This window comes from Bombus vosnesenskii, unplaced genomic scaffold (genome assembly GCF_011952255.1).
Source record: "Bombus vosnesenskii isolate JDL3184/JDL3185 unplaced genomic scaffold, Bvos_JDL3184-5_v1.1 scf7180000014056, whole genome shotgun sequence".
NCBI lineage: Eukaryota > Metazoa > Arthropoda > Insecta > Hymenoptera > Apidae > Bombus > Bombus vosnesenskii.
This window is the reverse complement of record NW_022883345.1, coordinates 278,190-302,688: the sequence shown is the minus strand read 5'-3', so window position 1 is coordinate 302,688 and position 24,499 is coordinate 278,190. Positions and strand designations below refer to the sequence as shown.

Genomic DNA, 24,499 nt, shown 5'->3' with positions numbered 1-24,499 from the left:
TACAGTTAAGGTCGATGTTAGTACTGAACATTCGATTTTAATCGATTATCTCGTTAATGCAGAAAGTTGCTGTTGCTTTTATCTCAGCGCATCCGTCTGTCATTTCTTAACGCTTCAGTTCTATATTCTTAAAGGATCGTTCAATGAAAAAGTCAAATTCCTACCTGCAACGTAAACGTAGTAATAATAGTTGTTGATTTAATAGCGTTAGATGGCGAATGGAGAGACGTCCGTTCGTTGAAATCACCTTCAATTTCGATACTTATCCTCTATCGATCGCTTTGCCAGCGGCGAACGAAGTTGCACCCGCAAACTTGCCGCGTTTCATAATGACTTTTACGGTATATGGTTGAAGACAAATCAGTAGGGATCTCGTTCGAACAAGCAGCGCAATGGCTTGAATCTACTTTTGAAGAAACTCCTCTCGTAATCGTCGAATATAATGGCGACTTCTCACTCATGCAACCGTGCAAAATTAGTCAGATTATAGAGCTTCGTCAGCCGTTTACCGAAAATCATCGAACAAGACGATCGTATTTTATGATAACGCGTGAATGGAAATCGCGTGGAAGGAGGGCAATAAACCGAATAGAAAATTTTGTATTTTCGTGAAGGACAACCGTGAATATTAGCTCCTTGATTGGTCATCAAGAATTTGTGATAGATTTTTCATGAAAGCGTTTATGGTTTGACAGAAACACATAAGTATTATCAACGCGTTGTCATAAATGAAAAATATTTTTCCAGCGACGTAGAAAATGAAAAGTACAAACGAGAAATTAATTTCTAAAACTAATATCAAATGTCGATAATCAAATGTTTGTCGAATGTATATTTTCGGATCGCATTCTATCCGCCCTAACGAACTCTTATAGGATCGAGTTTCGTACGAACGAAACTATACGGAAAAAGGAAAAGAAATTGAAATAAGAAAGACTCGTTGCTTGAACCGGAGTTTACCTTCCTCGGCAATCGAGCAGGCGTCAACATTCGGAAGGAAGGATCGCGACAAACGGGATCGCCGTTGCCCTCGGGCAGCGGATAAGACCTCGCGGGATGATAAGAGAAAGAAAGAAAGTAACATGGAAGAAGACGAATCGGGAAAAGGAGGGACACTCGGGTTTCTTAGAATTCTCGTTATTCCAGACGAGCAGAGCCGACCGTGGCCGGGGAAAGCCACGAAATATCCGAAGAAAAACACGTTTCCAGAGCCGAATCGATAGCAACAATGCTGTGGCAAAAGCACGAGGCCTCGGCTCGCGTGAGGACGAAGGGGCACCGAGGAAAGGGGAACTCTCTCTCTCTCTGAGCCGTGCGCTAGAGGGTAGGTAGAGGGAGCCAACGAACGAGGGTGAGACAACGAGCGGAATACGGCAGAGAGACAGAGAGAGTTAGGAGAGGACAGAAAGGGGAAGAGAAAGAGGGAACCAGAAGAGCAGTAACAGGCAGAAAGAGAGAGGGTGGAAAGCGTGGTGCGAGGCAGCCTTATTGGAATCGTGGAGAGGGAGGTGAGTTTTCCTAAGGGCAGAGGGATAGGAACGGAAGAGACAGGTGGCGAGGAGCGAAGAAGGAGGGGTAGAGAGAAAAGGGGGACTTAGAGAGAGAGACAGGACCGGTTGATGGAACGAGGCCGCTACAACGTTGGCAACAGCCAGATGGGAAAAGGCTGCATTACCTGTGGTGCCTCGAAGAAACGATCCTTACCTAGAGCGATAGAGGAAGAAAAGGAGAGAGAGCAAGTAACTTGCCCCTCTGCCCTTTCCTTCTTTGTTAAAGGGGACTCTCGATCATTCTATCCTCTTTGTTCGTGATATTAAAGTACGTCAAGGCGCCGTCGATTCGACTGTACTCGGTTCCACAGCCAGAAGTGTCAATTGCGTTCATTGTTCGTTCGTAGAGCGTAAGATCGACGGATCTTTCCACGGGCTTTCCACAGTTTGTCTCGTGAAAAGATTATATTGACGGATGAAAGGTTGCGCGTATCTTCGTATGGATCGCGTCACGCATATCCAAGGCGACGATCATCCGTGGGATCTTTAATTTTCGAGCGCAGACTTGACACGGCACCAACGAGATAGTAAACTTTATATTAGTTTTGGAAATATCTGGATAAGGTTCGTCTCTCGGCGAAACTAATGAAACGTGAATGCGAAGAAGGAAAAATGAAAACTCTGTTCGTTCGGATTTTGCGATTTTATATATTTTCCCATCTTGTTCGTGTGCAATTTAAATATAATAAAATAATAATAATTAATTATTAATTATAATGATTATAACTGTCGCAGTAATAATAATAATTATAATAATAATAATAATATTAATAATAATAATATTAATAATAATAATAATAATAATAATAGGAATAATATTCATAATAATAGAGCCGCGCGCTCTTTTCTTTACCCCTTAACGACTAACTGCGCTATGTTACAACGATTATATACAAAATAATAGATTCGGTATTATTCAACACTTTCGAAGGTTCCTTCTCTTAAGTTACATTATTTTCTTCAAACGTCTGTCTCTACTTTCACAACGATTATCAAACTCCTAATACGAACACGTTCGCGTGTGATCACACGTTCACGCCTGCGCGGCGTCTTTAACGACAAGATAATATAATACACGAAGAAACTACCTTCTATACTTTTTTTTTTTTTTTTAATATCATACACAAGGCTAGTCTACACGGTCAAATACGAAAATGTTTAACGTCGTACGAGTCACACCCGTGGAACCTGTCTCGTTCTCGACGATAGCTCAAACATCGATCAACGATTCGATGGAATTCCCTAAAAAGAGGAGATCCTCGTCGTGGCCTTTTACGATGCCTTTGGTATAATATTCGTTCGCGCTAGGCGAGGTCCCGATTACACGAAGATTATATTTGTTCGTCCTTTAATATTAATCTACTCTTCTGAATATAATCACCATTTCGTCGTAATCATCATCACGAGAAATCGGATGCTGCGAATTGAACGTAATTGTGCGTCTCACGTATCCAAAGAATCGATGACGAGTCTCGCGTTCGAAAACTGAAAATGTCAACGAACGATTAAAACGAACAACGTGAAATCGAAATGAACATACTCGTATATCGCAAATATAGATGGTGAATATTTGTTATCAGATATCTAAACTCGGAGTTCGACGAGATAGTTTTTGTTCCCGTGCCAAATTATCGCATATTCGTCGAACTTCGTCGACGATAAAACGAAAGGCCGAAAAGTGTCGCGGGTCAACGAGTCAGAGGTCATCATCGATCTTGTTCGACGGTTAAATATTCAGAAGCTGTCCTTCTAGCTCCTGTCGAAACCGCCGTCCATTTCGGGGACCTCTGTCTAACGAGCGGATCGCGTTCCACTCGGATCTCAAAATATCGAACTCGATCGCGCGATAGAAGGGCCTGCGGTGCTCGGCTTGCGGTCGTTCCCTCCATAAATCGACAACGTGCGACAGAGTCGACCCATATTTTGACAGACTCACGAATAATTCGTCTCGTTTCGCCGTCTATATCGAGCGCGCGAAACGAGATCCGATCCAGCCCCGGTCCCGACTTTAACTGACGTTGACGCCACGACGCCGACCAAGTAATTGATCTTATCCGGTTTAATAGATGATCGCGTTAGCCGATAGTTTGAATGGCAGCTAGGATCGGATATTGGCCGCGTTAACGTTCTCTCGTAGAAGAACGTGAACGCTGGATCGGTGGATGTTAGGTCTGATTATCTCTCGATCCGGTATATCGAATACGTTGGAAATTTATTCCGTAAAGTTTTGAAGAATCGTTTCTATCAAATATATTGGAAGCAAAATAAAGCCACCATATCTCAAGGATTTACAAAGCTGAGATCGTTCAAAAGTCTCTTAAGAGATCGTGAAATCTGAAACTTGAACGTAAAGCTGTACCTTCGTTAATGGAATTCGGTGTACGGTAGTGACGAGATTAAGATTAGTATCGATCGAGTCTGTTTATGACTGCTTCCCCTGTCACGTTTCCATTCTTAAACCACCTAACGGAATATAATAGAAAACTATACTTTTTTATACTCAACGTCCGATTAGAACAATATATCCATCGTATCGTCTCCCCGGCTGCGACGGCTGTAACAAAAACTCGTTCGCAACAGAAGTTTCCAACGAGGGGAAGAGTCAATAGAACGCTCCAGGATTCTTTCATATCTTTCGCGAATAGCGTCCTTTCTTTCACGTACGATTCTCGCCGGTTTGTACCGACACCTCGGGGCCTATCATCATTCCATTGGTCAGCACGTTGGCCGCCGTGGGCAAAACGAGCGGGCTTGGCATGGTTATCGACGGTCTGAGTCTTTCCGTGAGGGCCAGCATCACTTGGCAATGCAGGTGCTGAATAGTGGCCAATAGATTGAGATTGGTGTCGATTAATCCGGTAGCAGGGGAGTATCTGTCCCTCTCGACGGTATCGACGATCTCGTCCGCCGGCAGAACGGTCACTTTCTGCTCGAGCTCGGTCTCCTTGATCGCTGCAGCCTTGTTCTTCTCCGCCTGCTGCAGTAGCCTCTGCTGATGCTTCAGGTACGAGGTAGTGATGGGAAGACTGTAGTCGATGGGCGTGTTCTTAGGATCGAGTCCAGGGCTCCACGGCCTTGGCAACGGTTGGCTGGGCTGAGGGGACGGCGTTCGACCCTCTGGCAGCATCCTTTTCCTCTTGGACGAGGCCGAACTTCTCGAGCTCGCCCGGTCCGATTCCGGGGTTCTTCTCGAGTCCGGTAGGCTGTCCGCGCTCGGCAAAAAGCTACCGGTTACTGGCTCCTTCTTCAGCAAATTCGTGATACTCAAGGGATTGTACTTCTCCTCTTTCTCCTTTTCGGTTTTCTCCGTTGTCGATGGTACGGCGCTGCCCTTCTGATGCCTTTGGTGCCTATAACTGTACAGGGGCTTGCCCTCGCCGCCGTGATTTCCCTCGCGCAGCTTGGGACTGCTTTGCACCGTCGTCGACGTGGTCGAGAGGGCATTCGGGCTTAATGGCGTCGTCGTAGACGTTAGCGTGGTCGTCGCCAACGGTGTCGCCGACGTGGGCTGCGGTTGATTGGATAAATTCGTCGGGCTCGGGGTCCGCGGGCGTCGTTGGCATTCCGTACATCCCAAAAGAAATCGCGTTACAGCCTCTCGGGGAAGAAACGCGTACGTTTCGGTGATCTGAAACGAAATAGAAAGTTTTGCGTTAGAGAGAAGAAGATCCGTTCGAACGAAGGAAAGGAATTCTATTAAACTTAAATAACTCTGGAAATCTGCTGGCGTTGCAATCTCGCCGTTCGTGGCGTTCCTCGTGCCGAAATTCGGCGTCCTAGTTTCGTCGAAATCGGCACGAGAAACGTTACGTGTCGTTCCCTGCCGCGATACAGGCAGGATTAGAAAGCACGGGCCTGCACTCTCGTCGTGAACAACGTGAGTGACCCCTTTCGTTCCGCTGTCAAACGTCAGCGTCACGTGGAGCCGTTTCACGCGGAACGCCCACTAGGGAAAATTCATGAGCAGTAACGGAACTTTGATGTCTTTGCGAGAAGGTATTTAGCCGGAGGGATGTTCTCTGCCTCTTAATAGGAAACGTTTCTCTCTAAGGAGGTGGAGGAGCGGCATAACTTAATCAAGGATGGGAGACTGCGAGCCGAGAAAGGCAATGGTCGACCCGCATACACGTGTGCAAACTAGACGTATATGTGTCTGTACGTACGTGTGGCTGGGTGAAGGTGCACGACACGCTGAGGTAATTCGATAAGATTTACTCGAGGCTCGTCTAAAAGGCGAAGAAAAGAGCCGTAAGTAAGAAACAGGGATAATGGCTTCTGGATCGACGTGACATACCCACGAAAGATCACGAGACCAGTAGACAGCGATCGCAATTCGTACTCCTCTCGAACATCGACAGAAGTAAAACGGTTTGGAAAAACAGAAACGTGCGGAGAAATAACGTTTCACCTGTTTCTTACGTACGTAGTTTTTCGTATGTGCCTGAAGCTATTGTTACTGTTAATTGAAAATTACACGTTAGGTTGTGAATTAAGCTTTAATAGCGTGCAAGAACTTTTGCGTGAGTCGATTAGATCTTTCGCCGCGAGGAAAACGAACAGAGATTAATAAACGTCGCTGGTGGAACGTGATTTTTATTACTTGTTAGCGCACATACGTTACGTGGAAGAAGAAGCTCTTGTAACGTTAATTTCAACGTCAAATTTTCCTATTAGACGAGCATAATTCGGTAGTATGGTCATCGAGCGCGTGTCTAGTCGATGTCTCGATCAGTTAACGTGCTTGTAATTCTTCTCATTTTTCGAACCTCATTTCCTGCCGAAAGAATAAAAAAAATATGCACGATAGAGGAGCATTGAAATTAAAATGAGCAACGAGTTCGAAAAGACCGCCACCTGGTTAGCTTGATAAACGGGTATCGACTGAGCGAATATTTCGACGTTGAAACAGCATCGTTGCGGGAAGGGTGAATCGCGAGACGAGACGAGGCGAAGCGTGGCGGCGCGCGATACCGCGGAGGGTGAGTTGCCGCGAGCCGATGAATCGCGCCTTGTAACAGCGACTTAAACGTTAAAACGGTTGCAGGGTCGCGGTTCTAGGCTGGCCGGCGGTGCACGCGTGCGTGCGTGTGCGCGCGGCCGCGTGTGGGTGCACCAGTAAGCAGGCAATGCAACAAGTGTCCTGAGGTTTTGAATCACAAGCAGATCGCGGTGGTCGAGAGAGAGAAAGAGGACAGCGACGCGACTCGAATGGGATAGGGTGGCGGTTGAGGGTGGGTGGCGAGGGCGGGAAGGTCGGAGGGGTTGCGAACGAGAGAAAGAGGAACGGACAAGCGGAGAAAGAGGACGAACCGATCGGGTCGCGGGCGGAGGACGGTGTCACGGAACAGATATGATACCCCGGAGAGAGGTTTACGCAAACGCGCGCCGGAACACGTGAGATGACGTGTGGTATCGAGTGTTCGACGCTTGAATGCCTCGATACCTTCTCCCCCGGGAACGGTAAATATCGCGTGTCGCGGTCGGCCATGCAAGAATTTGGCTCGTACGATCCCGAACGGATTCGGGGTCATCGCCGCCCGTACCGATATATCTTTTCTCTAGGGAGATCTGCTCGCCGATTGAATTTAAATCGCATCGGACATCGCAGGGAAAACGTTGCTTCTTCCAAGGGTTACGATGCTTTCTTTTTTCCTTTCGCGAGGTTAACCAGGAACGCGATTAGCCAGAGACTTTGAGATTTTTTGATCGTTTGGTTTTCTTTTTCGGTACGTCCGATGCGATAGAATCGTAGGATTTTGTTCCTTCGTGGACTCGATTAATCCTCCTAAGGATATATCTTTTTCACCGCACTGCACGGAAAGTCGGCGAACTCTTCGAACGTAGATGTACCGCTTAATATCCAAGCGCATCAACATCTACGGGAAAGTAACGAGTAGTAGATATTCCTGTTTGAAACTTACCGTCCTGTACGTTCTCTTTTGACCGGCATGCTTCCCCGGACGACCCTCAAGGTCAACATGGACAGCATGAATAATGTCGAAGAAGTTTTCAACGATCGCGACTTTCTTGTACACTCTTCCGGGTGGAACGGTACCCTCGGCGCCGTTTAACGTCTGAAACCAACGTATGACATAGTTAAAAATTCAATCTAACTTTTAAATAGTCGAGTAGATAGAAAAAAGACGATCAGTTCCGGGGATTTATTAGAATACGTCGCATTAATGCTTGTTGTTGCCAACTTATTAAACTTGGCGACACCTGCCAATTAAAGTAGAATTACACTTTTCATTTGATCGATTAGTTTCTGTAATAAACTTGGACAAATAACAAACGCATTCTGGATCAAATTTCATCGCGCAGGATGTGTCTCCCTTTGTAATTTCGAAATATCTATTTAATTCGACGATCGTCTTCTAAGTTTGCGAGCATCGATGCCATCTAAGTAAACGGCTGTAACTGCGCAGCAAATACGAAGAAGGTCTCTACCTTCGTGTCTGATGCACGCTAGATATCTACGGTTCCTTTACCGACGGATGTTCACGCTTTGCTATGGTCGGTAAAAGTTTGGCAACATCGCGTTCGCCAACTCTGTCGTCGGTAATACAGATTCCTATAGGGTCCAATCTCCTGACTCGAGATCGTTGTAACAGCTCTTTGCAAATACCTAATTTCGTTAAAAGACATTAAGTAACTTTGGGAAGTCGTCGTACAGACATTTCTCCGTGCTCTCCGACCTTTCGCGTTGTCTAATATTTAGAAGCTGAAACTCGTCAACCTATGTCGAAAAAACAGATAAACAGCGGCGATCGATTTCTGCAAACTTTAAAATTGCCTGAAAAATCCTAACAGTCAGCTTCTCAATCTGACTGACGACAAACGACATCGAGATACCCAGCATTCTACGAATACGTTCTGCGTTTCCGTATCGAAACACTGGGAATCGAGGGTCGAGAGAAAAAATTCCAACTACCTCGGAAACTCGATTAACTGCGGGACGCGGGTGGCGTGACGGTCCGCGGGCATGGCCGCGGTCAGATTGTTCGGACGAACTTTCCGACCTTAAGAAGTTACGGGCGCATGCGCGACATTATTGTATTTCCCTAAACACCTGTTGAAGGGTAAAGTTGAACTCGTGGGGGGTTTACGACTCGGTTAAGTGGCTGCGGTCAGGCGGGATAACAATGCCGATATCTAGGTGACCGCCGCCTTAAGATAACACGCGGTGCGCCCGATCGAACGACCACGGACCGCCCCCGTCTCTCCCTCCGTTTTCCTCCGCCTCCGCTGTAATTGGACGTAATCGTGGCGACGATCCCGCGCGTCTCTTCTTCGTCGGGCTGCCAACGGAAATCGATGCTTTCGCAAATATCAGGGCGACGCGATCATTCAATTTTAAGCGGCCAACCGAACGGAGGTGGATTAAAACGGAGCAGACCGCGTTCGATCCGACGACCGATTTCATCGGGATATTATAATACTGAAATATTTCGCGCTATCGCCAGCGGGTTACTCTGAAAATAAACGCGTGTCTGGTGTGCAGACGCGACGCGGGCTCTGATATCAAATCGTGAAAAAATATTTTTCGACGAATCGGTTGAATTCGAGTACGGAATTCTTTAGCGAAAGTATAACTACGTGGTAATCGTGCTAGATGTTTTACGATCGTTTGAATTCGCAGCGCAGATAGCTCGCTGCGACGAACAAACGTAGCGATAGAGGTAAATTTAGGATAACGAAAGGAATTTCGGACGAGAGCTTTTGGATAATCGGATCGTTTGCGTAGGCGGATAAAATCTCCGATAATGTTGCGCGATACGCAAATATTTGTACGATGACCAGAGATCTCCTTACAGCTATTCGCTTCCAGCTACTCTATAAACTTTCCAAAATTGTGAGTTTCGAAGGTGCGCGACTCAATGTCAAAATTAGTTGACCGTCTATCGTCGTTCTTGCCACTCCATAAACCAAGCAGAACCGCGTCCCTAAATTTCTCGACAACGAGAAATTTCATGCAGTAAGCGTCAAGAGACCGCGATCCCGATCCCTCGAAACCCCAATATAATCGTCGATGATCCAGCAGAGTACCGGGGTCAGACAACGTCCGGAGTCCACCCCCGTCGAGATAGCCTGTGTTCGATCGAAACGGGCGGAGATTAACCTACTTGAGGGAGTGTATGTGTCTTGCGTCCGCTTATGTAAACGCACACGGGGGTGAGTTTCATGGCTGAATACGGCCGAGCAACGGACAAGCAGAAATAGAGGGCGAGAGAGAGGAAGAGAGAGAGAGAGAGAGAGCTCGGCATTCTGTCGCCTGTGGATGGCCGTCGTGTCACGCAGTGCGTATTGGCATATAACGAGAGTCCACGGTCTGCCGCATGCCTCCACGGGCAGAGATGTGTCTGGAAACGCGTCGACGTTGAATATGTATGCCACTTTGAGCCAGTCGTTCTAAGAGCTGTTTTAATGTTTAATACAAAGCGGAACGCGAATGTTCGTGCTTTGTTTTCCGTTAGAGCGCCGACGTCGGACCTTCGAGCGTCTTCTTGGCGCGGTTGCATTCCAGCTTGCAGGAATTTTCATCGAACGGAGAAGTTTCAGCTCGAGATAAATCGATAATAGTTTGGATCGAACTCGATCGAGCGGCGCGAGTGACGATTCCAAGTATCTGGAAATCTGCGAATCGACGCTATTCCGTTTATCGACACGGATAGGCTATCGAGTTTTAGCTTCTCCAAAGAAACCAAACGTTGGTTTTCTCTAATTTTCGTAATTTTCGAAAAATCTCTTTCTCTCTCTCTCTCTCTCTCTCTCTCTCTCTACAGGTCGAAGATATTAAAATCTCCTTAACCGCGAAACTGCGTGCTAAATTGCGTTTTTGTTTTCATCTATCGTATCGCGTAGCGATAGGCATGGCGCGTGCAGAAGGAAAATGGAATGCCAACAGCAACGAAAGTGTTAAATCACGGCTGAATAATTGAAAGTAAACGACCGACTACATATCGCTAGCGATATGGACCGGATTCTAATCGAAGCATCGATCCGCATTCCATCTCTATTATCGTCGACTACCTCTTCAACCCCTTCCACGTGATTTGATGTTCGCAGAACGCGTTGAACGAGCACGTCGTTATGCGTAGGTATGCGCGTGAAAAAGGTATGGGGAAGCAGGCCGGAAAATGTCTGGCGACGGAGCTCGAGAATAGAAGCGAGTCGGTGACGGCATAAATCCGTAGGAGGCGCGGCACGGGCCAAGTTTGCGGCTCAACGAAATCCGGGTATAGCGGGTGTTTTAAAACCCCACGGACCGCGAGTTTGCATTTTAAACGAACGACCGGTCGTCCGGTTTGGGGAGGAACGGGGAGGGGCACGGGGGCAGAAAACAACGCGCGGCCGCCACGCAAACGCGCGGCGACGAGAATCGGATTAAAAAAAATTCACGGGGGACTCGCGGGCATCGAGACGCGCGTGAAACGTGCGTGGATGGGCGCCCGAGGAATCGGCTAACGGGTGGCCCGTTTCGAACGAGTTTCAAATTCGCCCGAAATCGAATTACAGCCGTTCCCCTTCGGTATAACACGGGGCTTGAATCGCATCGAACTTTGAACGAATCGGCCGCGCTGGAAAACCGAGACAATCCGTGAATAGCGTTCCACGCCTCGGTCGCACGGACAATCGAATAAACAGGATATTCGTTTTTATCGTCTATTAACCGTTCGGCATTTTCCGGCCAGATATTCCGCGTTGCGGTTGTCCCTTTACGACGATGCTTAGCATTGGCTATCACGCGTACAACTATGCGCCGCCGTTAGAACGTGTGATATTTCTTGCAAAAAAGTAAAAAAGAAAAGAAAAAAAGAAAGGAATTAGAAATTGGAAAAGTCGCTCTGTTCGAAGATAGTTGGAGAAATTGGCAGCCAGACGGAAAGATCAAAAAGAAACTGCGTAAATCGTTAAAGAAGAGTGTGGTCGATAGAACGCGCGGTTCTATCTGAAACCGCATCCAGAGTTGAACAACGAAAAGTCGGTCAGCCAGGGAGTGATCGCGTCGGCTAACGATTCGCAAGTTGCCGGAACAATTAATAGTTGAACGAAGCGAAGTAAGTCGTAAGTAAGCCAGAAATGCGTGGGGATCGGTCGAGATCCCCGAAGAACCGAGTAGGGTTAACGAAGCGCCGGCAAGAAAGTTACCACGGAGTATCGTTACCGTGGCGTCGTTTCGGTAACTTTGGATTACGTAACTCGCGCTGCACCGGCGTCAAGTGCTTTCGCAATTCGCGTATGCGCGTGTAACGACGACCGTGACGCCGATGAACGTTCTGCGCGTCGATTGCAATTCCTATTTCGACGTCGTACCACTCCGACCAACGAAACCACGCCACTTTCCATGCTGCTGCTGCTGTATTCCGTTACGGCTCTCGATTAAATTCTTAAGTAGTCGACCAATGTGTATCTATATTCGGAGAAAGACGATACGCGGGCGTGGAAGGAAATCCGTTGCTTCCATTCGCGAGTCACGAGCCCGAGACGTTGCCCGAAAGCATCTCCGATGCTCCGCTCCAAACCCAAAAATCTCGGTCTGGCAACACGACCATCCGGCAGACTCGCCTACTGACTCGATGACGCAAGCGAGCGGCCGCCGGCTGACGTCAAGAAGTTCGGGAAACGTTCTGAAAATAGTATACGCGCGTAACGCGCTGTCCTGGCACGCATCGCGCTGGACGAGCGGATCTAGGCGAGGCAGCGCGGCGGCTTCTCTAACGGGCAACCGTAGCCATTGAAACGGTCCTGAGGTGGCGGCGTGTCCGTTGCATAACAACGATACTAGGAAGCGGCGCGAAAGTGGCACGGTATCATTGCGGCCGGCCGTTAAATATTCTCAACGAGGTCGGATTACCTCCATTACGTGAAGGAACGACACGGCTGGGCCGTTCAGGAAAGAGCCCGCGAGGAGTATACTCGGAACTGCCTCTTTCTCTCTCTTCGCCTCTTCTACCCTGCTCGTTTCTTCGTGCTGCTTAACGGGTTCCGTGCCAATGCGAACCATCGGTGGCCAGTAATAGCGGACAGCGGATGGCTAGGGCGCAAAGTTCGTCAGACGAATGAAAACGTTATATATTTCGTAGCGTTGTTGTCGTGGGAGGCAGACGTAAGAGAAGACGAAAGGTTAGGAATCGATACCGGAATTTCGTTTGCGAATTACTTTTTTCCTAATCAAGCTAGCCAGCAAGTTCCACGTGGAAAATGAAATGAAACGAAAATGAAACGAAAGGAGAGCGTCGAGGGTCGATTCAAAAGCCACGATATGTCCAGGTTCGCTGAATCAGCGTATAACCGCCGCAACCAACACTCTCTCCTTTCCGAATAAGTTCTGCATTGTTCCTTCCTGTTGCATCTCTGTGTACGCGTGTTACGTCTAAGTACTCGTTTCCCACGTAGTATCGCGGTTCTACCACGTCGTGCGCTATAATCGAAGCTCGTTACCGCGGCGAAGAGTTTCGAGCGACGCTGGAACGCTTGCTTTTCCCTCGGAGAACGTTTCTCGAAAAAAAAAAAAAAAGGAAAAAGAAGGAAAAAAAAAGAGGAAGTAAGGTGGAACAGGCCCGAAAGGAGCGGACCCACGTCGGAACGTAGAGAGCGCATGTATATACACCTGGATCTATCGGAGCCCCAACTATATCGACGTTTGTTTTTCGGATCCCGGCTCCTTTCTTCTGACCGACTCGGGTTAGTTTTCGTCCGACGGGACAGGGCGCTGGGAGCCAGGCCACCCAGTAGCCATTTAGATAAACGACCCGGCCCCCGTTGAGTGCCGCGGGACGCCGCCACGGAAACAAGTATACCCGTGCGACGAAAAACGAGCAACGAAGACGGACGTATGCACGCGTGGTGGAAAAGGAGAGAGGAGAAAAGGACTGACACGCTTCCAGACGGTCACAGGCTGCTGCCTAGAAGTCGGCGGAGAACTCGAAGGCGCACCATACGAGATCATACCACGAGACTCGTAGCGGTCGTAGCCTGAAAAAGTGTTTGGGTTTCGGTGACGGAACAAAGAGTCTCTCAGTTGCGGATCCTACTTTCGCGTTCTCGTTTATTTGACCAAACCCTCCGTGCTCCGCCCTGCGTCTCGCCTTCCAAGTCGATATTTGTTGATCTTGCCTCGGAGCCCACCGACGCGACGTCTGCCGTCGCCGATCGCCTCTGTGATTCTTCTCGGCGAATTCGCGGAGACGGCGTTTAGTCTGTCTTACGTTTGCCTGGCTTTCAATGGCAAGCGCGAGAACGGGTAACGATGGGGTGCGAGCTCCGATAGGGTAGATTGGTAATGCGATTTGTTCGGTGTACAACGATTTATTTTTCCTGGCCTCGTTCAACCGAGCAACGTTTAATCTCTTTCGATTCGTTTAATCTCCTTCGATTTTCAATTTACTTTCGTAACCGAAATCCTGCGGCGTTGCAAAGACACCGTTCGATCTCGCAGAATTCACGCGATTGTCACGGTTTCGAAATATCTTGTCAGCACTGGATTTACGAGCGTTCGCTTGTTGGGACGCGACAAAGAGACGGACAACACTGGAGATCAAGATCCATGCTCGGTAATATTCAAATGCAAATGCCGATTATATAACGTTGTTCTCGCAGAAAAATAGAATAGCGCGCCTGTTGAGAATTTTTAACAAATCGACTCTCGCACTCTAGCTTCGGCTTCTCCCGCGCAGAGAAATTTCACGGTTAGATCGGCCTGCGATTTCTGCCAAGCTACGAAAGACCGACCGAAGGGGAGCATCGCCTGAGAAAGCTCTCGGAACGGGCTCCGTTTTTCAAGCGGCTCGTAGCAGTCGGTGATCTTGTTTCTCGTGGCGGTGTTTCTTTTACGAGCTGACCGGCGGAAGTCCGAGGTGGTGGTATCGACTTTCCTGCGGGCTCGTGGCATTTACAGACCCTCGGACGCGAGAGTATTCAGTTGTTCACGAACCGCTGGAATTTCGAAGAATGTTCTCGTAAAGCGGCCTCGCTACGAGAGAACGCTCTCTGCGTTATTCGCGAAATTGCTCCTCCCGCTAATCAGAACGCTTTTTAACCGAACACCGTATCTTCGGAATTCTTTGCCGGAAACCTGCCTTTTCTCGACGCTTATATCCATTCCTCTCGAGAGATACGAAACTTTCGTCGAGGCTGATTTAACTACGCGAGAATTTATAGAATACCACGATTGCTCGAGACGAAACAAAGATGAGACGGCAAAATTCCTCGTTCGAGCAGGGTGCCACCGTATGAAAATACCAAGCAACTCTCCACTCGTACAACGTATCGAAAGTGGAGCAACGATTAAACCAGATATTAATTTTCACGGTCCGATACCGCCAACAAAATTTCAGCTTATGCGACTGAAACGACTCCTGCAACCAAGTAGAGACCGATAACGAAGACATTTTATCGTACGCAGTCAAAATAAGGCGTGGATTCGTTAAACGTGGGAGGTTTGCAAAGGAGTATGGCGATAAGATACGATGAAGATCGATTGCGAATTGAAGCGAGCCGAGTGTCGTAGCTGATGTAGATCGACAGCCACGATGTGCGAAAAAGGAGCAAAAATCTAAATTCGTTTCTTGCAGTCCGTTCGTTTTGCACGTAACAAAAGTTAAAGAACGTTGAAAAACGTCGGAAGAAGGGTAACTCGTATACGCGAAAATTACCGGTGAGATCGATCTAATTAAAAAACAAGAGGGGTCTCGTGGACTTTTGCCGTGAGCGCTGATCTTATTCATCCAGGACGAACCGCATCGCGGTGGCTCGCTTAAAAATCCCCAGGCGACCCGGAACTTTTCCAGGAAGTCGTTATAGCTTGGCACGGTGGTTCGCTAATTCGGCGCAACTTTCCAGCATTTTTCGCAGGCGATCTCACGGAGGAACTGCTGTTTTATTTATAGCGGAACGCGCTTCGTTACCTTTCCGCCCGATTATCGATCCTCGAGACGCTTTAGATACTCAACATACTACGTCTCACTCTCTCCTCCCTCTGCCCCTCTCTCTCTCTCTCTCTCTCTCCCTCTCTCTCCTTTGAGGCCCCGTTACTTACGGTATTACTTAAAATTTTATCTTCTGGCTGGAAACGAAACGAAAAACAGGAAAAGAGGAAAAAGGAGAGAAAAAGGCGGAATTCCTTTCGCGAGTCGTTTCATCGCGGACCAAGCGACAGCGTGGACCGAGGGGCGGCAAAGAGACAGACGAAAAAGAGAGATGCTCGCACTACGGTCGGATTCACCGTCAGTTCCCAAGGGTTTTTTGCTCGTCGCCTCCGCCTGAGTCGCAAATCGCGCGGTTTTATCGGCAGCAAGGCCATCCTGCTCGACACCTCCTCCTTCGCGTTAGATACTTAGGAAGCCCCGAACGACATAGACGCCCCCTCCTTTCCAGGCTGTTACGAAGCGCGGCCGAAAACCCTCAGGTTCGTTCATTTTAACGATTTACTCCGCGCCTACGGTAACAATGAAGCGCTACGAATTGCAGTCGAGTGCCTATCCGTGAGATGGCAAGGTTCGTCGAAAGTTCGACCGAGTGACGAACGTATTATCTTCGGATAAAAAAAACTGGTCTGCGTGGGCACCCAGATACGGCGCAATGCGATTAGAGCGGAGGTTGAAAGACAGACGATAAAGAGGTATCGGATTGTTCAGACCGTTCTTTGCACCACAGAGATCGTCGTGATTCGTAATGATCGATGCTATCCAGTATTTATACGACAACGACCGAATAAAAAATGGAATAAAACGAACAAGCCTTGCGTGAATTTCTGCGTCAAATGTGTCGTATTGTAAACATCACGTTCCAGTGCGAATCTGCAAAACCAACTACCCATTGAAAAAAAAAGAGATGACCCGGGGAATAGCTGTCGGTGACCTTGACCAATCCAGCGATTCCAAATTACGCTGCAATCACCGATCAAATTCTAGCCGAATCGATAGCCCCGATGCATTCCCGCGATTCCATGCCAAACCCACGAGGTTCACCGCCGAAGTCCATCGACTCTCGGTGTCGCTTTCGCGTAAACCCAAGCCATTCTCCGCTGCAGTTCACAATCGCGCTAAGGCCTTTCCCATCCTCCAAGCGGCGTCGATTCGCTCGTAAAAAGTCACGGATCTCGGATCTCTCCCTTCCTTCGGCTGTTCCTCTTGGTGCCGGTTGTTCGTGGTCGTTGGAGTCGTCGACTCTCTCTCTCTCTCTCTCTCTCTGTCCCTCTCTCTTTCTGTTTCCCTCTCATGGATCGCTAACGACGAGGCGCGAATCGATAAGGGACCGGCGGCGCTCGGTCGACTCACAGCGAGCGAGGCGGCGACCTGGAATCCGACGGCCCGTGACCGGAAACCGATCGTGTCGGCCGCACTGGCCGGCCAATCATCCGAAAAGCCGCGTCCGGCATGTCTGCAACGCCGATCCCGGAAAACCGGAACCTCCGGCTGCTCCCACTACGCCTGCCTGCCCCGCCCTGCACGTCCGTGCCGTTATCAAGATACCGCGGAAACGTATTCCGGCCTGTCCGCGTTCATTATCGACACGCCGGACGTTTTACGGCACTTCTACCGTCGCGCGGCTAGGATTGATTTCCAGATTTATGGCCGTCGAGCTCGCCTCGATCGAGACGAGTGTCCTGTTGCTCTACCGAGGATACCTCGCCGCAATTTAAAGGGCTGCCAGGTTTTTCACGATCGAGCAACGAGGAAGATTTCTTTCGTTGAGTTTTTACGACGATACTCGCACGTATCGATAGATCTTCAAAGTTTTGAGAAAATCGGAGGCTCCTTTGACTCGACTCAGACGCCAGTCGCAAGGCGAAAGGAAAAAGGAGGAATAAATTTGTAATTTACGTAAAGCATTGGCTATAAGAAGAGATACGTCTCTATAAAATTGCGCGAGAAAAATTCTTCGTTCATGAATATTTGATTTTGCCATATTTATAGATCTAAACGTTGATTTTAAACGCAAATCAGACCTCCTAACTTGAACTATTTAGCCCAAGGCAACTTTTTCATTAAAAAGTCATACAAGATCACACGACAAGTAAACTTTTTATACTTGGTGTAAATCGTATAAATAGACGAAGCCGATTGTAAATAAATCGTTCAAGGATATTATCCAAATAATGAATTATTAAAATCGGTTTTTCCGCGAAGACTGCTTCGAGGAACTGAGAGATCGTAAGGACTCGCGTATTCCGAGTATACACGATGCGTGCTTCTATCAAGAGTTTACGAAAAATTACACCAAACAGACTAAAATACGTCATTTGCGGGACGATGAACAACGACCATTTAAAATTCGACGTAAGAAAAAGTCTAATCTTATTTCTAGCCTGCGAACGTTTACGCAAATTCGTACTTTTACGAATATAAAGAAGTGGAAACCTTCCCGACAGAGGCTTTGTTTTCACGTCGATGTCGAAAGTCTATAGTCACTGGAAGTAATTGCGGACCTAGTTAGAAGGCGCTTCCGTCTTTGGTTATACAAAATTTCCAATCTCCGATTCTTACATTTACGTGTTCCATCTCGATCGCGTGATCAATTACTTTTCCACATAGTTTCATTACCGGCGCATTTTTATCCTCGGCGCAAGTACGACGTTACAGCGTAAGAACGTCGGTGACCCGAGATCAAAGAGAAATCTGTGTGTGACGTCCATGACGATAAAAAGGAAAAACGAATCATAAATGGCGGAAAAAGTAAAAAAAAGTCGATCCACGTGCGTGCGATCGAGCAATGTAACGGAGCAGCCGGTACGTCGTACATCGTGTACGTCCTTGACGAACCACGACACGACGCTGTACGTCACAAGGGGAGAGAGTTCCGGTGATCCGCCGTCGAAGAGACCCGACAGCGAGGCTAAACCGAATAAATTATTACGCAGGCTCCTTGTTCGTCGTCGTCGTCGTCGTCGTCGTCGTCGTCGTCATCGCCGTCGCTGGCGTCCTCGCCCCTCGTCCCGTCCCATCCCATCGGCCTCCTGGATGCCCTCCTGGATGCCCCCCTGCCGTTAAGCGTGGAGCGCGGGCCGCCCTCCAGGCACGAAGATTCATATCTGACTGGAAGGCCTGGTTCGTCGTCGTTCCCTCGGCCGTCGCTGCCGCCGCGGCTTCGAACGGGACCCCTGAGCCCGGAGCGGGACGGGATTCGGACAATACTTGGCCTGTCCGCGAAGGACAAAACTTCGGCATCCTCTGACTCTTCGAGCCGTTCGTTTGTTCTCCGTCCTCGTCGGTCGCGCACAAGCACCGCCGCGCGCGTCCCGTTCCATCGTGCGCGACGGCTCGAAGCCGCTTGCCGCGCGCGCGGTTGCCTGACAAAGAGAAGTCGAGCCGACGCGGATCGGACGAGGACAGAGCGAGAACGCGAACAGCGAACGGGGCCGACAGAGAGACGGTGTCTGCGTCAGACTGGAAGCCAGCGGCAAGCGAGACGAATAGGCGGACGAAAGAGAAAGACGAAGAACGAAATACGGTGAGACTTGCCGAGCGAACGAGCCAACCGAACGGCCGACGAAGAGAGAAGACACGCGTGGGACGAGGAGCAACCTACTAGAGGCGATCGCTCGGTGTTGGAGTCAACGACGACGGTGGGAAGAGAGTAAGGGTGAGATTGAGGAGCGGCAGCAGAGCACAGGGGCAAGAGGAATCTCCGGAGATTCCACGCATGGAGAGTCGTGGAACGGGGCAGACCGGGCTTGTTGGTTGCACGGAAGGCAGCTGCCAGCCGGCTTACCGCCGCCGCGCATTATACCGGACATGGGAGAGACGGAGACGGACGGACAGGGGACCGATGGCTGGAAGGAGATGGAGATAACGAGACGAGAGGCAACAGTAGGATAGAGCGACCGAACCAGGACGAAGAAAGAGGTAGCGCGTGCAGAGAGCCGCAAACGTGAAGGGAAGAGAGCAGGGGGAGGGCACGGCTGTCCCGTAAAGATCAACGCTAAAAAGTATACACGCTAGAGCCGCGCGCGGCCGAGTCGAACGGAACGGCTCCGTGGCCGAAGAAAAAAATGTGGAATCGCTGACGGGGCACGGGGCACGGGGAAAGGCGTACGTCGTGCTTGAGAGCTACCGAATCCGGACCGGAGAGGAACCCGGTAGCATTTTCGTGCCGTGCCGTGCCGTGCCGACTCTGCACGGGACCGGTAGAGAGACCCGTCTCGCCGGCTCTTGCCTTTCTCTCTTTCTCTCTCTCTCTCTCTCTCTCTCTCTCCGTTTGTCGGTTCTTTACTTTTTCTTCCTTTCCTTTCCTTTCCTTTCCTTTCTTCTTTTTTTCCTTTATGTTTTATACTCGAACGCCGGGAATTCGTGGCACGGAGTTCCTCGAACGCGAAGAAAGGCGTGCCGGGAACTCACGGCGCGGAGAAAATGTTCCGTGAAAATAGGTGGCGCGGTTGCAATCGTGCCGCGGTTGAAAGGGGCGATTAAGGGAGACGGTTGAATTTCTAGGATGCAATTCTTTTCAGTGTAAGATCCTTTTGAGAATGTTCGTTGAGATTTTTGTATCGATTGGACGATATAATGGTGTCATTATGAATATCGCGAAATAAATGATACCGGCACGTTGAGAATGTTCTTTTTTGCCATCGATGGAGTTAAAGATGCTCGAAAATGAAACTAATCGCCGCGAAATAGTACCATCGACGAATTTTCCTTCCATTTCGTCGGAAAGCTTTCGTTTTCTTCGCGCGTCGACACCTTCGAACATTTACGAACGCTTCTAACCCTTTCCTTTTTCACGACAAATAGTTGAAATTTCGTGATAAAGAATCGGGGATGGAGTATGTATTACTGCATTTAAAAACCTGTTGGGATGAAACGAAAATTGTTTACGATACGTTCATGGATCTGCTAAAACCATTTTACAAAATCCATAATTCAACAGGCTTCATCCAACTGCCAACAGTTCATTTACAATCGAACGTATACAGGTTGTTCCACATACCTGTCGTCGCAAAAGTTCCCAACTTACGAAGATTCCGAACGCTTTGCCTCTTTCTTTTCTTTTTTTTTTTTTTTTTTGTTAATATGGAGTTTATCAACTGTGGCGTAAACTCGGCTTTTTCTCGCTTAAAATTTAATCATACCTCGTAGTTGAAACCTTCCAAAAATCTGCCAAGGGTCCGAGAAAGTATGCCTACCGGTATTTCGGAAAGTTGGGGCAAGCGCGGAAAGGGCGAAATTAATCCCAAGGATTTAATTCTCTATCGACGCGACGGTAAACGCAATTTTGTTGCTCGAGGCGGCTAAACGGCACTGGGAAAGGGGCCGGGGATGTTTCAATCTTGCCAAAGAAGAAAGGCAAGATTGCTCAAACGAACGATTCGCGGTAGGGTCATCTCGTGGCGGAAAAGGTCGCGAACTCTTAAACCAATTCTGGCAAGAAACGATTCGCGATGTTGGACGAGCACCAAGGAACGCTCGAGAAAAGAGAAACCGCGGCGAGTCGTGCAATTCCTGCCTTTTCTACCGCCGCGTCGTTGCTTCTGGGTCTGCGATCCAACGCCGAACGCTGAAACCTGTCAAAGGAGGAAACTTTTGGATTTCTAATCCTTCGTTTACTTAATTGCTAGTAGTACAGCGTCGACGTCTACAACCGTCGGTGTTACGATGCCATTTTTGGTACTCGGGAATCTGTCAGACTTGGTGAACAGATTCGAGTAAACGAGCTCGTTCGTTTGTTCATTTCTTTATAGCAACGTTGCAAACTTGTACCAGTGAAATATGAAAGTGCGTACATTCGCGTTGCATTGCGATATCGTTCCATATTTTTATTCCAACCCTTTGACAAAGGTCTTTATTTTATCGATAGCCATAGAAGAATTGCGAGTTGGTTAATCGTTAATTGTCAGGCAAATTATAAAAAAATGAGCGCACATTTTATGCACCTTATAAGTCTTTTCAACTTCCACTCCTTTACTCATAGACACAGGCAAAACTATTTCGTCAAACGTCAATTTCAATGTTTGCAAGTGTAAATGGAAATGTACAGATGCATTGAAAACCAGAATATCTCCAGTTAAATAAATTACCACGTTCAAGATATTGGCCATCGAGGTGACGAGTTAACTCGTCTTTCTTAGTTGACCAGTTTTCTAGACCTGTTTTTATGGTTATGAGTACGAGGATTGTGCAATGGTATTTCGAAATCTGTCCTTCTCCTTTTCAAGAGAGTAAACGTAGAATGATTTTGAAACGTAGTCCTGCCTGATGATTGCAGGTGGAATTAAGGCGACTCGTGGCGTGCAAGTGTTTCCTTCGATTCCATTCGCGTTTTACCAACGTAATTCTAACGTCTGTCAGGCTATTGCTGCTACTCTCCCAGCTATTGTCGCTTGTTCCGTACACGCGTCGCTTTTTGGATCATCGTATCCGATCTTTTGATAGCTCGGTTACTCCCTTCTCCTGAAAAACTCTCGAAAAACGGTGCGTAAGTCCATGTAGCTAAGGCGGTTCCTCGGAAAGGATTCGCAAATTTTTATCTGGTTACCATTGTGGTGATCGATGTTGTCGGATTTCCTACTTAAAGTTCAATTAACTCGTTAATATAAATCGATCGTTCATGACGCGAGATCGTGTTAGTTAAGAAGATAGGAAATTTCACAAATAATTCCCTCTTTGAACAAATTCAAAGCTCGATTAAGTACGTTCGATACTTGCAACAACGAGTGCAAAATTAGTCATAATTATATTCATATATACGTATCCTCGGCAAAAAATTCACCATTAAATTCCAATTTTTCGTATTGGTCAACAAAGAGGCAGGCAGAGAGAGAGAGAGGACGACCACGAAAGCGTCCGTGCTTCTGTCTTTCGTAAATTCTTGCTGGCGCGTGCACGGCTGCCGTACGGTGAAAAAAAAGACTTCCATTGTGGGACGAATTCGCGTTTCCACCCTCGTACGGTGACACGGGAAGTCAGGGGCCACGGGGGTAGAGAGCACGATCCACAGTCGAGTCAACACGAACGGCATAAGCCCACCCCTGTTCCGGCCCGGTCTGTCCCGTCCAACCCTCTACCTGTCTTTCTCTCGCTCCATTTCTCGTCCTTTTTACCTCCCTCTCGCTCTTCGTCTGGCTGGCGTGTCGGATTTCTGTTTGCGTTACCGTGTCACGCATCGAACCCCGTCGCTTCGAATTCGCCGCTACCACCATTCCACCCTTCCTATCCACCCCTGGACGCCTCCGTGCTCTTCCATTTCGATCGCGCGCCGCTCGTGTAATCTGGACCCTCTCAAGTGTGATTCCGGCTGATCCCGCCTTCGACTACGTGAATTATTAGACGGGCATTTAGGATCGGCGCGAGGGATCGATCGAACCCTCTTTTTCGCCTGGATACGGGCCCGCGGCCGAATGACGAACGACCAGCCGGCCGCCCTGACGATAAAACCGACTGGATCTCCGCCTAGCCCGACCTGCAGCAATTTCGAGAAATGCAGCCGGGAAGCAGATGCGACTCGAGGCTCGAAGCCGGCCGTACATCGGCAAGAGGAAGAAAAAGGGTTGCGCGGCGTGTTGAGTAGGCGGAGAGGTTGACGGAACGTGTGGGAGTTTTGTGGAAAGAGCGAAGGAAAGTTGACCTTTTTAATCGATCGAGATGTCTAGGATGGTGGAAGAAGTTCTTCTTCTTTTTGCGTCTAAACGGATATCGTTTTGCATCGAAGTGACGCGACGCAACGGTTGGCTGAATCGAAAGTGTTTAGTCAGCGTAGCGCGAAGGTGGATACCTTCTTTGTTTCCAAAGGCGGGATGACTTGCTCTATGCGATAATGAAACGAACCGGTACGATCGATGGTGTTTTCACGTTCGACAACTGCTTCTCACGAGTCAGGTACAGATCGTTTCTTGCTCTCGCGAATTTCATCTCCGAACTCGCAAATTAATTCGACGACGGACCCTTCTACGGTTACGCGGGCTGTTGCGCGCTTCAACGATACCTCGTCGGATATGACAAACGATAATTCCAACGGAAATTATCGCAGAAACGCTATATCGAAATGTTTGAAAGCCAAAATAGCAATTGGCAACCTCGTTTTAACAGCGAATCCCAAATGTGCACGCATAAAACGCGAAAATGAAAATGAAAATTGAATTTCGATAGAATTTCAAAACAATGAATCGCAAACGCGAACGCACGAAATGCGAAAATGAAAATGAAAATGAAATTTCGACCGAATTTCCTAACTAAACCGGATCGAGCTCGGTAAAACCGAAAATGCCACGATGAATTGATAATTATGCGAGAAATAAGGCCGAAGTTTTTCCCATAGATCACGTCGCGAGTTGCGCGTATCTTGTCGGATGTCGCTTTCTCGCTTTCTCCCTTTTTCGCGAGTTCAAATCTAATGGTTCGCTCGTGTCGCTTTCCGAAATTAATAAAAATACTCCGTTATTAGATCGCGCCGAGGAAAAAAAAGAGCAAACTGTAACCCGATTTTTGCGACGCGAACCGTTTCTAAATTCTATAGAAACGGTCGAAGGAAATCGTCAAAGTATACGATTACGTTTGAATCGTAAGTATCGAAGCGGGTTTTGCGCGTGACTCGAAAAAGCTACGAGGCTCCGCGTGGAAAACGTAAAAGGCGCGGCAACGACCGCCACTGCACGGCGCGGTGCGGCAGTACGCATGCTTCCTCTTGAAAGGTTTCATCGCGCTATCCATCCAGCCGTTCATCCGTTCCACTCCAGCCCATCCCACTTCAGGATCCATCGCGTCTATCTTCTCGCGTTCCTCACGCGCTGCTCCTTCCGCCGCTCTTGTCCCGACGCTTCTTTTTTCTCACTTCCCGTCGTCAACCCGTTGCGAACGGCTCCGCTTCGACAACTTTTCGCCGTGCCACGTACCGATTTCCGTTAACTCTTTTCCAATGAAAGCTTTTCGCAGCAATTTCTTGACGATTTTGGAATCTCGCGATCTTTCCAAACCGATCTTTAAGTCTACTTTAGATACATACGCGATCTCTTTAAC

General features: G+C 48.4%; 1 protein-coding gene across 6 annotated transcripts in view; it reads right to left on the bottom strand.

Annotated features, from left to right (window-relative positions):
* Positions 1-2,658: 2,658 nt before the first annotated feature.
* LOC117239480 overlaps positions 2,659-24,499 on the bottom strand; it is a 71,374-nt gene continuing 49,533 nt past the window's right edge. For all 6 annotated transcript variants that reach the window (XM_033505063.1, XM_033505066.1, XM_033505061.1 and 3 more), the window contains 2 exons: positions 7,472-7,624; positions 2,659-5,178 (listed from right to left, as the gene is read on the bottom strand). In XM_033505063.1, the coding sequence (XP_033360954.1) occupies positions 4,207-5,178; positions 7,472-7,624 (1,125 nt within the window). In that variant the 3' untranslated portion in view covers positions 2,659-4,206. The remainder of the gene's footprint in view (positions 5,179-7,471; positions 7,625-24,499) is intronic.